We start from the raw sequence: 13735 nt of genomic DNA, 5'->3' as shown, positions 1-13735 counted from the left end.
CAAATTGAAGGCTTCTAGAATCTTGGAGAATATATAATATAATAATTAGTTTATTATTATAAGATAAGTTAGTCCTATTTTATTTAATCCTATTTGTTTTGGATTCAAATTATGTATTTGAGTTAGTATAGGATTAGTCATGTATGGTTTCTATATAAGCCATACATTGTATCAGAGTTATTAAGTTTTTCTCGTTAGTCGTTTTCTTAATAAAAGAGTTGATCGTGTGTTGATCAAATCTCGTGTTCGTGTTCTTGATAAACTTTTAGCGGGTGAATTAAGAACACTAACGCGAGATTTGGTCAACACACGATCGACTCTTTTATTAAAAAAACGACAAACGTGAAAAACTTAATTATTCTGATACAATGTATGGCTTATATAGAAACCATACATGACTAATCCTATACTAACTCAAATACATAATTTGAATCCAAAACAAATAGGATTAAATAAAATAGGACTAACTTATCTTATAATAATAAACTAATTATTATATTATATATTCTCCAAGATTCTAGAAGCCTTCAATTTGATTTGGTGTTGGACACGTTTAACAGTGTCATATAATATAGTTTATGTGCTGACGTGGATAATCTACTTTCTAAAGGTCCTTGAAGGAAGGGCGTATCGCCTTCAACATCCTTGGGTGGGAACTGTAAATCGACCGCAAGCTGATATTAACAAGAATACCGATATGATCTATGCAAGGCGGAGGGAACGCGAGTATTTTGCCACAAGTCCTGACTATGGACACCTGGCAAGTAAAATGGGTTGTTATCGCTAAGCTTCTCTCACAAGTAAGTTATGCGTGGTTGTTAGCAGGTGTTTGGATTTGCATGTTGTGACAGAGTATTGATTATATAAACATACTAATTTCTTAATTGTATAATTTAATGTTTCCATGAGCAGCATTTGAAAGCTGGATTTTTAATATTATGTGAGGTGACCGGATATATGGAGTGTTTGACCACAAACTTCCTGCTGCTTTAGGGATGCTTCCATTTGATAAGCATCTTTCTCTACAAAATGTGAGGAAACTTGTTATAGCCATATTTAGTTGCTCCTGAAGGAGTTCACGGGCGACATATCGAGGGATCATTGAATTATTTAAGAGGACCTGCTGAAGCTTCTGTAGATGCAGTAAGTAGCTCTTTTATTATTTTTTGCTTCCGATGTGTTGTATTATTAATAAGTGTTTGTATGTCATTTCATGAGGAAGTCAGTTGGAGAAACTGAGGTCAAACTCTTTTACTATTTGTAAGTCACATTAAAATTTCATAAAAACAGGAATTAAGTTGGTTTCCGACCCTGCAATCGGCTCTCGCTGATGCTTCAGGTATCGGATATTGGTATGGTATCGGATACACTCAGGAGCACGATTTCCAAAGCGGTTGTTTATTGTCAAATTAAAGAGGCTAATCGAAATCTATTAAGTTACTTCTACACGCAAACAGGAAAGAGGGAGGTAATTATAGTCAAAGTCAATCAAACTTGTAATGTTTGACTAATGAAAGTCAAACTTATTCTTATGTGTAAAACTTTATAAGAAAACATTATTATGTTCAAACGAAAAAGAAAACATAGTGTTTCGTTCATTTATCCAAAACATATATCAACTTACAAGAAGATTCATTAATTCTAATGTTCAACAAAATTTACATAACAGAAAAGTGTTGAAAGCCGTAGACCTGTTGTCTTCAACCATACGAGAACCGTCCACTATTTATTTGCATTGGTGTAGATAATAGATCCTAGAACAGAAAAGAAAAAAATAGATGGATAAAATCAGTGATTACAGCAAAGAATATATTATGTAGGTTAAGATTATCTTAAAATCAATAATCTCAAGATCATTGTCAAGTTATGTAAGTTATTCATCTAGTTATTTTTTAAGTTTAGTTAGAATAAGAGATACAAATATCTTGCAGAAATGTTTAAACATGTGCTGGCCAGAAATAAGTATTATATAACGTTTGAAGTTAGATTAAATTCAAAGAAAATCACATTAGTTTGACTTTCCATGATGGTCAAACTGTGTTCACAAGTTTAAATAGAACATAAATTTTATGTATAAAAGAAGCTTTTAACATAGAAGTGTGTGATCTATGATTAGTTTAGCAAAATTAGATCATGTGAGCTAATTTAAAACATTATGAGATCAGCAACAGTAGAAGCACAGGTAACATGTTACACATTCAGATCGACTGCATAATATTTACAAACCTGCTCCTTGCACCAGTTAAAAAATCGATCCAAAACTGAAAAGCCGAAAAGACCAAAACTGAAATAACCGAACCGAAGCAAAATCCGACGCCCGATTCGGTTTCGCGTGTAAGTAAAAGCGAAGAAACAGAACCGAACCGAAACCAATTATGTTAAGTAATTATGTTCACACTAGCTAGCTTTATTCTTATTTATCCATTTACATTAAGGCAACAAAAATAAGGCAACTTGAAGTTAGGTGAGGGAGAGAAAGAGTACCTTCTAATGGCTCTGTTGCTTCGTGCAAGCATTCCAATCTTCGTCAGATATTTCATCTTTCAATTCAGATTTCTCGATTTTCAGACCTTTAATCAAAAAATTGCTTTGTGGAAGATGAGTTATGCCGGAATCCTTAATATGTAAGAATTTTAAACATCCTAAATTACCCAATTCATTAGGCAATTTCTTAATCCTTTCACAACCTCCAAGTTCCAACTCTTTGAGACGTTTCAACTTACAGATGCTGTTGGGAATTTCTCTTAACTTAGAGCAACCATTCAAATTTAATTTTTCCAACGATTCTAATTCACCAACATCCTCTGGTAATTTCTCAAGACTATCACACCCTATAAGAAATAGGGTTTTCAGACGTTTCAACATACAAATGCTATTAGGGAGATGTTTAACTTTTGTATTGGCTAAATCTAGGTATTCTAAACATTTCAATTGGCCAATATCTTCAGGCAATTCCTCTATGCCAATGTTGTAAGAAAGGTCAAGAATTGTCAAATGTTGTAGACTACAAAGGCTTCTTGGAAGACCCTTAAGTCTACTGCAATGCCTGAGATATAGAGAGACAAGGTTATGAAGATTTTCAATTGATGAAGGTATTTCTTCTATATCGTCAATATTTGATAGATCCAACTCTAGCAAACTATTGTTGGAATGCCCTTTGATTATATAATCATGTAAATCCCTCAGCCATAAATTACTTATACGATAAACCTCAAGTGATTCAAACTGCTCCATAAAAGATATAGACTTCAATGTGTGGCACAAACTTAAGTCTAAGTAGATAAGGCTTTTTAGACATCCACCGTGCACGTCAAGTTTTACCAAATTAAAACAAGCTGCAAGATTTAACCTCTCGAGTTTGGGAGTAAGCCCAAGGTCAAGGCTCCTCAACTTTGTCCAACTCAAATCAAGGAATCTGAGTTTCTCCATAACCTATTACAAGATGAAAAAGGAAACAAAAAAAGATAAACATATAGTTGTTATAAACAGCTAATAGCTATACATATATATATCATAATAATACCATTAAATAACAATCGATCAACCATATTACCTTTCTCCCTTTCCAAAGTTTTTTGATTTTGCTATCAGGCATTTCAAGTGAAACAAGATTATTTCCTTCAAACGTTTTGGGTAAACGCCGATGAGGGTATTCGTACCAATATAGATACCGTAGCGAATTTGGAAAGTGGGGTATTTGAACCAATTTTGATATAGCAAATATGGGAAGTGTAGGCGATGATCGATGTCGAAAGGTCAATCAAAAATATTTATAAAATACCTTTACTAGCTAGGGCAAGTAAGGTGTCGAATCCACAGGGAATCAGTGAAAAGTGCAAGTGGAACTTAATTTCTATTATAAAAATACTTAAAAGTGGACAGACGATGTCAAGCGGTTTAAATGAGTAGTTTGTAAATAATTATATGAAAATAACCAAACTCCAGGGTTCTGGTTTCGAAACAAGTTAGGAAATTGATAAACTTCTTTGGACGTTTTCGCGTTAAAATATGTAAATCAAAAGACTTAACTATTGGCTATGTTGATCGTCAGAACTGAATCCGAACAATTGACACGGCTTAATGAAAATCTAATTGATAAATGGTTTTACTTGTTGAAACACAAAATCAATAATATGGTTAACGATAAACGGGTCAATGACGAAAGAACTTAATCCTAATTGTTGATGACCACAAATCAATTAACTGATAAAAGATTAAGTGATCAATTAATAAAAACCGTTGAAGCACAAAATCAAACACAAACAGTTGATCAACCGAATGATTGATCAATTACAAATCCAAAGTTAAAGTTTTAGAATATCAAAACCTAACATGCAACTCAACCCTACACCCGGAGATGGTTATGAAGCCTTTAGCCTTGCATCTGGATCTTCATGCTCTTGATTATGATGTTGGAGATGGTGTTCATGGATCAATCTTGTGATTTGGATGAGTGTTGATGGTGGAATATTGCCTCCAAATCGCCCCAAAACTGAATAATATTGAATAAAATCGACTCTAGGGTTTTTGGGCCTTAAATATGGAAGAAAAAGTACCAAAATCCCTTTTTCTGTCAGACCAGACCGTAAGCTACGGTCTGGCCACCGTAAGCTACGGTCTGATGACTCTGCCTTATGGTCCTGCTAGGCCAAAACTGTTTTCTTCATAAAATCTTCGTTTCAACTCCGTTTTTCTCCCCGTTTGCGGCCACGTCTTTGTATTTTAATTCTCTATCTTCTCATAGATCATCACTTTCATTTCCACTCCATCATGAATGCTCTAAATTAGCTTCTTTAAGCTCCGTTAATCTCCGCACATCTGTAAACATAAAACCTATCAAAGTATTTGTGTTCATTACATATAAACAAGTAAAACACACAATATAAAACACTTAAGGCATGTACTTTTACCCACACATCGCATCCCCACACTTATCATTTGCTTGCCCTCAAGCAAACTCTCAAGCAACACATACACCCCAATCGATGGTTCATCAATTATCAGTATTAATACTAGTGAGGTATAAGGTCATACCCGATTCCCAAGAACTAACACTGTCAAGGTTGATAACCCACCAAATAATTTAATGATACATTTTAAAACTATGAACGCCCAAACGAGTGTACTTTGTTTCCGGTTAAGGCACACATGGTCATACCCCTCATAATATAATATCTCTCCTCTCGGTTTAATATCTGGACCATCAAAAAATGTGCTAGTATCTCTCTGCCCTCAATACCGAGTATGAACACAATGTAATAAGCTTGGTAGCAAGTCATATCTCCACCCATTACCCACCGATTGCATATAGAAAAGAACTAAGAGTTTTGCTGTGGCTTAGGTTAGGGTGCGGAAGTGGATTTATTTAGTGACTTATGGTGGATGAAACCCAATTTATTGACATCAACAGACAAACGAAGAAACAAACTCACTAACTATTATTTACAACCAATAACGACTTTAAACACAAACTCTTTTTGAGTTTTTCTTTGATTTTTCTTCTTTTTCTTTTTTTTTTCAATTTTAACTGACAAATACTAACATCAATATACACAATCAACCGACCCAAGACATACGTACATTGTGTACTATGCTCGACAGACAACTAAAATACAACTCTTAACATACCAAGTTTCATCCACAGGGTTAAAAAAAGGACAAGGCTAACAGGCTTGTAATGTGGGTTTAAACAAACGAAAGGGAAAAGACACAAACTTGGCTCCTAAGGGATAATGTAGGGTAGGGATTTTTTTTTATTATTATTATTTTATATGTAAGGCCAATATAAAGTAGGTTTTCTACAGTCCTATTTCTCCATACAGGTGGTGGTATTAAGATCTCGAAATGCATGAGACAACCAAGTTCTAGATATCATGGACATACTGGTTACTCTCTATAATGGCACTCAAATGACATGTGTATATACTATATATTATATGTGTATTATATATAAGGCAAATCTTACACACTTACCGGAGGAATTAGGCTGCCGACATTAAACATGTGTACCAGTCCCCATGACTCGTTATCCCCATCTAAACGGTTCATTTTAATTGTCTAATTTTTGAATAATATTTGCATGGGAAGACTTTCGAGAAGCTTAAAAATTGACCATGACCAAAGACCTCTACTTGGCATTAATACTAACAATTAACAAATTACAATTTCGGCTTTTGCTCACAATCAAGCTACTCTTAAGGCTAAAAATTTTTAATTTCACCATATTTTTCCATCCCCACACTTGAGATTTACATTGCCCTCAATGTAACTCAGATTTTCAAAAACAGATGCAAACACGGGATATTCATACCAATTTCAATTCAAAGGACAACTAATTACACATCTCCGAATTTAAATAAAGTTGCATACCATTAAACGAACCACATAAAGTTTTTAAACATAAGCATAAACACTAACACCAACCACACAACCAAAAAGTTTATCACGCCACCCAACCACCCATAAACACAATTATTAAATAGTCAACAAAAAACTAAAATATAATGGGAGACACATGGACCTGATTCAAATCTCTTATGTCAAACGGGTCCTGCTGATGAGTACTTTTGCAACCTTGACCCGCACTTCCTGAATTATGATATGACAATATCTACACCACTGAATCTTGACAAAACCACCATGAGCTTCCCCACACTTAGGGCTTACTATGACCACAAAACACAAACAAAAAGTAACACGCAAAAAGAAAACCAAATATAAAGAAAGAAAAGCAAAACAAAAAGGTCGGGTTGCCTCCCGGTCAGCGCTAAGTTTTTGTTAAGGTCTTCAGCCAGACCGTTACCTGATTTGGCGGTTATGGTGGTCTAATGGAGTGCTTACCTTGCTCCACCTCATTCTTCTTACTTCTCCAACACAATGGTAGCTCTAATGCCTCCCACCTGGGCCCAAAACATGCCAACCTCCTTTGTTCATTCTCGAATCCGGGTGGTTTCTTTACCTTCTCCTTCTTTGGTGGTTTATTTTTGTTTGGTCCATCCTTTTTCTCATCGACCACCACTTCCATCACCATCTTAGTGTTGTTTGTTGAACTTACTCCACTTTTTACATCTACTGCATTTAACTCTTCCTTCTCTCGTTCACGCTTAGACCTGTCAAAAACAACACTATTCTCCTTTTTGGCGTCATTCTCGCTTACATGAGAAAGACACACATTAGTAGCACATGACCTAGAATATTTATTTTCAAAAGAATAATCATATGAATTTGAAAATATACTTAAAATTAACTTACGGTTACCGAAGGTCATGCAAACTGTTCCGTCTCTGCAGTTAATCTGAGCATTTGAAGTAGCCAAAAAACGGTCTGCCCAATATCACCCGGGGTTCTTCTTCCTTCTCAGCTGGTGCATAATCAAGAACAAGAAAGTCTTCAGGATAGTAAAAATCACCAACCTTTACCGCAACACCAACCAACTTCCCCTGTGGGCGTCTTCGAGTGAAATCAGCTAACACCAAGGTGGTGTCAACCTCTTGTAAAGGCCCAGAGTTAAACCGATCATACACACTCCCCGGTAAAACACTCACACTCGCACCATAATCAACAAGTGCCTTGTTGGTCTTGACCTTGCCAATTTGAATGGGAATAAGTGGTGCCCCCGTTTCAAATTCTTCAACCGTGTCATTCTCCACACTATCTTCGATTGTGATGGAACTAACGTGTGCATTTTTGGAGTTTGACGAACTACTACTTTGATGGCTCGGATTCTTCAAAGTGTCACTCGGTAGTTTGGATGGATCTCTCTTTAGGCTCGCTTTCTTCAGCCAGTTGACTCACTTGTTTATCTCTTGCAGCATTTGCCTTCTCTTGGAGTTCCATCCTCTGATTCATTTGCTTCAATAACTCCATCACATCCTTAATAGACTCCTCTTTGTTACCAGACGAATTCCCTTGCCCCTGCTGATAACTCTTTTGATACCCTTTATTGTAACCCCCCGAATCTCTCTGATTGTACCCACTCTGACCGCTGCGCGAACCATTACCATACTGTTTCTGGTTCGACTGATAACCTGTTTTCTGAGAACTGCCTTGAAAATTCGGGTTCTGCTGTATGTTCGGGTTTCCATAGCTGAAGTTTGGATGATTCCTGAGGCCCGGATGATAAGTATTTGAGTTCATATTATTGTATTTCCTTTCACCCTGCACATAGTTGACCTCTTCTTCTTCAATTCCTCGTCTTGTACAACCCCACAATTCGCAACCTCGTGTCCTAATTCACCACAACCTTCACATACCAGATATGTTTTACCCGACTTTCCGGCTCCTTGTACACCTGCAACCAACAACTTATCCATCTTCTTTTCCAGTCTATCCATTCTATCATCTGACCCATGACTTTCAACTGCTTTTACCACTGACCTTTTGGTCATCCTGTTTGACTGTGCCTATCTCTTTGAATTAGTCGCATGTCTCTCCAAATGTCCGCAATCCTCGTTTTCATCATTTGCAAGAAAAGATCTATTCTTTGTGGCTTGGAGGTCACGGACATCATCATTTGAGAGACTATCATGGAATGCCTTTATCAATTCCCATAAGGCAATCCCATGATGCGGACAAGTCCTCAACAATCGTTTAAACCTTTGGAATGATTCATAAAAAGTCTCACCGGTGAGCTGCTGAAAGTTTCGAATGTTGTTACGGGCCTCCGTGGTTCTCTGGGGAGTATAATACTCGTCCAAAAACTGTTGTGCCAAGTCTCCCCAAGTGAAAATACTAGCCGATGGTAAAGATAGGAACCATTGTTTCGCTACATCTTTCAAACTGAACTGGAAAACCACCATCTTTACTTCTTCCGCAGTGAAACCTTGACTTGAGATGAGTGCACATACTGAGTTGAAATCACTCAAATGCAGGTACGGTTCTTCTGTAGCCTTCCCATGGAATGTAGGTAACCATGTCATACTATTCTGCCTCACTGAAAAAGTCCTTCCATTTCTGACCGGGATAATGATTGGTAGGGGGTTTGTGGCCACTTGTGGAACGAAATGACTTTGAACTCCTCTGACTGGCGGTGGGAAATATGCTCTCGGCACTCCATCATTAAACTCGTAATATGGTGCATGTGGTTCACGGTATTGTTGTCTTCTTGGTGCTCGATCTCTCTGATTTTCTGGAGGATTCTGTCTAATTTCTTGGTCATCACGGGGATCTTGTTGCTGATATCGAACCCCCTGTTCATCTCTACGCTCCTCCTCATCCTCAGAATCGTAACCAAGGTCATCCCCTATGTGCCAATTTTCCACTCGTGCACGAGCACGATCAACCTCGGGTCTTTCCTCTCTCAAATTATTGTGTCTTTGACGGTTCACTGGGTCTGATCTGATTGACAAGTGGTCATCCATGTTCCTGGGATTACGGTTAACATTTATTTGGTTGAACAGATTGCGGTTTCTGTCACGGTTAACGTTATGGTTCTGAGGGATTGGTTGTTCCTGGTCATGTGGTTTGTAAACATTTGGGTCTCTTCTGTTTCGGTTACTCATGGTCTCTTCTTTTGGTGCTATGAATTCTGGTATTTGATTTAGTATGGGTTTCTGAGCTGATCGGTTTCGTCTTGCTGTTTTCTCGATTTCGAGATCAAACTGGAGCGGCTCTTTCTCACGGGAATATCTCGTCTGCATCAACTTGTGAAGTTACCTGCAAAGACACAAACACTAACACCCCGCGTAAAATCAACGAAGAAAAATTAAAATTAAAAACAAAAACTAAAAACTAAGTTAAACTAGCACTTTGCGTGTTGATTCCCCGGCAGCGGCGCCATTTTGATCGATGTCGAAATGTCAATAAAAAATATTTATAAAATACCTTTACTAGCTAGGGCAAGTAAGGTGTCGAATCCACAGGGAATCAGTGGAAAGTGCAAGTGGAACTCAATTTCTATTACAAAAATACTTAAAGTAGACAGACGATGTTAAGCGGTTTAAATGAGTAGTTTGTAAACAATTATATGAAAATAACCAAACTTCAGGGTTCGGGTTTCGAAACAAGTTAGGAAATTGATAAACTTCTTTGGACGTTTTCGCGTTAAAATATGTAAATAAAAAGACTTAACTATTGGCTATGTTGATCGTCCGAACTGAATCCGAACAATTGACACGGCTTAACGAAAATCTAATTGATAAATGGTTTTACTTGTTGAAACACAAAATCAATAATATGGTTAACGATAAACAGGTTAATGACGAAAGAACTTAATCCTAATTGTTGATGACCACAAATCAATTAACTGATAAAAGATTAAGTGATCAATTAATAAAAACCGTTGAAGCACAAAATCAAACACAAACAGTTGATCAACCGAATGATTGATCAATTACAAATCCAAAGTTAAAGTTTTAGAATATCAAAACCTAACATGCAACTCAACCCTACACCGGAGATGGTTATGAAGCCTTTAGCCTTGCATCTGGATCTTCATGCTCTTGATTATGATGTTGGAGATGGTGTTCATGAATCAATCTTGTGATTAGGATGAGTGTTGATAGTGGAATATCGCCTCCAAATCGCCCCAAAACTGAATAATATTGAATAAAATCAACTCTAGGGTTTTTGGGCCTTAAATATGGAAGAAAAATCACCAAAATCCCTTTTTCCGTCAGAACGGACCGTAAGCTACGGACTGGCCACCATAAGCTACGGTCTGATGACTCTGCCTTACGGTCCTGCTAGGCCAAAACTGTTTTCTTCATAAAATCTTCGTTTCAACTCCGTTTTCCTCCCCGTTTGAGGCCACATCTTCGTATTTTAATTCTCTATATTCTCATATATCATCACTTTCATTTCCACTCCATCATGAATGCTCTAAATTAGCTTCTTTAAGCTCCGTTAAGCTCCGCACATCTGTAAACATAAAACCTATCAAAGTATTTAAGTTCGTTACATATAAACAAGTAAAACACACAATATAAAAGTATTTGTATTATTGGAATTTTTGTTGTTCACACACATCTTGCTTCACAACCCTGTAATTCAATAACAATCATAGAAGTTGAGTTATAATTAATGCAAAAATTTGTGAGTTTCATCTCTGCCTTACAAATAAAATGGATTCTTACTAGGTTATTAGCCAAGACTTGTTCGATTTCCCATTGAACCCATAGTCGGCTATGTTTGTGGGGCTCATTCCGATACTCACGACGTACGATATCCATGCCCATTTCTACTAGATGGTCATGCATGGTTATAATAGTTGAACCATAAGTGTCTTTTGAAGTTACCATTAGAGATTTTTGTTCAAGAACTCTTAAACCTCGTTTAGCATAATATCCGGAGTTTTCTAGCATTCTTATTGCATCATCTTCCTTCCAATCTTTAAGAATACATGCCACATCTAGAAATATATCCTTGCAGTCATCCTCCAGGCTGTCATAGCTTAGTTCTAATTTTTTAAGGGTTTCCTCCAATGGAATTGTTTTTAGTCTTGCTAGCACAGCTCTCCATTCAGTCATGGTTTTACCACATAGATTTGAACCTAACACTTTGATTGTTAAGGGAAGACCAGCAGCATAACGTACAATTTCTTGTGAATGTGATTCATACTCTTTCGTTGGTTTCTCTTTCCCAAATGCATGCCTACAGAAGAGGTGAATTGCTTCATCATCCGATAAAAGATTGACATCATGTATCCATTTTACTCTAAGCACCTGCCCTTCTCTAGTTGTAATTATAATTCTGCTTCCAGGCTTGAACCAAGAAGTATCACCAACTAACATCTCAAGCTGTTCTTTTTCATGCACATCATCGAGAACAAGAACTTTTTTGCCACGCAACATCTTTTTCATCAACCTTTTTCCTTCGTGAACATCACTTAAAGTAACGTCTTTAATCTTTAATACATCTTTAAGAATGTGTTTTTGCAACTTTTTCAAACCGGACCGCAAAGCATTTTCCCTCACATTCTCAACAAAGCTTTGACCTTCGAAGTTAAATGCTATTTTATCAAAAATAGCTCGAGCCAAAGTTGTCTTCCCGGCACCTCCCATGCCCTTGATCCCTATCATGCGTACATCATTTAAACCAATCTCTAAACACGAATCAAGATCTTGGATCCTTTGTTCCATGCCTACTAAGCTTTCATCAAAGTTCATATTAGTGGGACGTAACTCGAGTGAAACCCTCTCAATAATTAGTTTTATGACTTTAGCTTCATGCCTGTAGATTAAATAAGATTTAATTATTAGTTTGGTTGATAACCCACATCAACAATCATTTTTCAGGTCTATAGAATTCAAACTGTATAACAAGTGTAACATATTTCATGTTTCGGCTAGGGGGTGTTCGGTATTCGAATCGGACTTGCGGAACTCAAAATTCGATTCAAGTAACATTCGAATTTGAAGGTTCGATTTCGATTTGGTTCGAATTTTACTTGGTAATTAAAATTCGAACAGAATACCAATTTATGATTTTAAATTCGATTCGAAATTCAAATTTAAATTATACATTTTTTATTATAAATATACATATTAATAAAAAGATAAATTACAAAAGTTTTTTTACTTCTAAACATTAAAAATTAGAAGTTCATCATTTTGGCTATTAAGTCATGTAAATGAATGTTACCACTTTGAATATTTAAGATGTTATAACTTTAAATGATTTATTTGTTCTATAAACTTGTACTTTTTGTTGTTTAAAACACAAGTTTATAGTAGTTTTGAAATTGGAGTTAAAATAAACGATTTTGTGACTTAATTCAAATTCGATTGGGTTTCGAACAAGCCATTTTGAATTCAAACGAAACGAACTGAATTTGTTGAAGCTATTTCGAATTCAAATACAGCTTTAAAATTTCAAAACTCGAATAATTTTAACACCCCTAATTTTAGTTTTTGTTATTTGATAATAAAAGAATAAAGGAATTACCCATCAGCAGTGTTCTTCAAATCCCATCCAGACAAATTGGCTGCTTCTTTAAGAGCCTCTCTCCATTTTCTAACCTCTGAACCATTACTATTATCTTTATGTTTGGCAAAGGCTTCTCCGACTGATCCAGTTTGTTTTCGGACATCAGAGGTATCCACATCGTAGAAAACTGGGAAAGCAATACGCCCATTCGTCTTATGACACTCCATGATCTTTAGAAGCTCGTTTAAGCACCATGATGAAGATGCGTAGTGTTTGGAAAATACAATAATGTAGACTCTCGAGTCTTCAATGGCCTGTAAGAGCTCATCATTGATCCTTTTTCCTTTCTCGAGTTTCTCGTCATCCTTGAAGGTGCAAATACCCCGTTGATCAAGAGCTGCATAAAGATGATCAACAAAGGTCTTGCGGGTGTCTTCGCCACTAAAACTCAGTAACACATCATACTTTTTGTTAGCAAATGAACTTGAAGAAGCCATTAAAAGTATGCTTGGGATGAGATACTGAAAATAGGATATATGGTACGAGTGTTTGACCTGCAAAATGAATATTAAGATAAGGCTAAGCAGATATGAACCACACGCAAGAGCTACTAAAGTCAATAAACTTATGTATTATTACAATCTTTTAAGTATGTGGAATCAAATCATAAATAAGATTGTTTTAGGAAGTGTTAGATTACTTTTCAGATTTGAGTAAAAACAAATGTTTTTGGTTGTTGGCGGTGGTGAAGCTTGGGCTTAGTCACGGGGGTGACCGAAGTCATGGACTCAAAAATTTTCAGGTCGACGATTTGGTTCGTGTCGGTGATTCGGGTCGGGTCGGGTCAAACAATATGACATCTAGATATCTA

The 13735-nt window shown here is 36.4% G+C and overlaps 1 protein-coding gene across 1 annotated transcript; it reads right to left on the bottom strand.

Moving 5' to 3' along the window:
• Positions 1 to 2487: 2487 nt before the first annotated feature.
• On the bottom strand, positions 2488 to 13387 carry LOC143623168 (uncharacterized). The gene is made up of 10 exons (XM_077094135.1): positions 12883 to 13387; positions 10962 to 12168; positions 8596 to 9632; positions 8173 to 8388; positions 7795 to 8086; positions 7413 to 7724; positions 7258 to 7283; positions 6841 to 7187; positions 3554 to 3723; positions 2488 to 3432 (listed from the first exon to the last, which is right to left on the bottom strand). The coding sequence occupies exons 1-10, from the start codon at positions 13359 to 13361 to the stop codon at positions 2488 to 2490; spliced, it is 5031 nt and encodes a 1676-aa protein (XP_076950250.1). The 5' UTR covers positions 13362 to 13387.
• Positions 13388 to 13735: the final 348 nt, after the last annotated feature.

Source organism: Bidens hawaiensis, unplaced genomic scaffold, assembly GCF_021521415.1.
Source record: "Bidens hawaiensis isolate Kalapana, Puna unplaced genomic scaffold, B.hawaiensis_p1.1 tig00003356_1, whole genome shotgun sequence".
Lineage (NCBI taxonomy): Eukaryota > Viridiplantae > Streptophyta > Magnoliopsida > Asterales > Asteraceae > Bidens > Bidens hawaiensis.
This window is presented reverse-complemented; position numbering and strand designations above follow the sequence as displayed.

Excerpts from the sequence above, each read along its gene's own strand:
- LOC143623168 (XM_077094135.1), bottom strand. The coding sequence starts at position 13,361 with ATGGCTTCTTCAAGTTCATTTGCTAACAAAAAGTATGATGTGTTACTG. Across the intron at positions 12,169-12,882 it reads TTGAAGAACACTGCTGATGG|GCATGAAGCTAAAGTCATAA; the intron begins GTAATTCCTTTA and ends TTTAATCTACAG. Across the intron at positions 7,188-7,257 it reads AACAGTTTGCATGACCTTCG|GTCATGTGCTACTAATGTGT; the intron begins GTAACCGTAAGT and ends TAAATATTCTAG.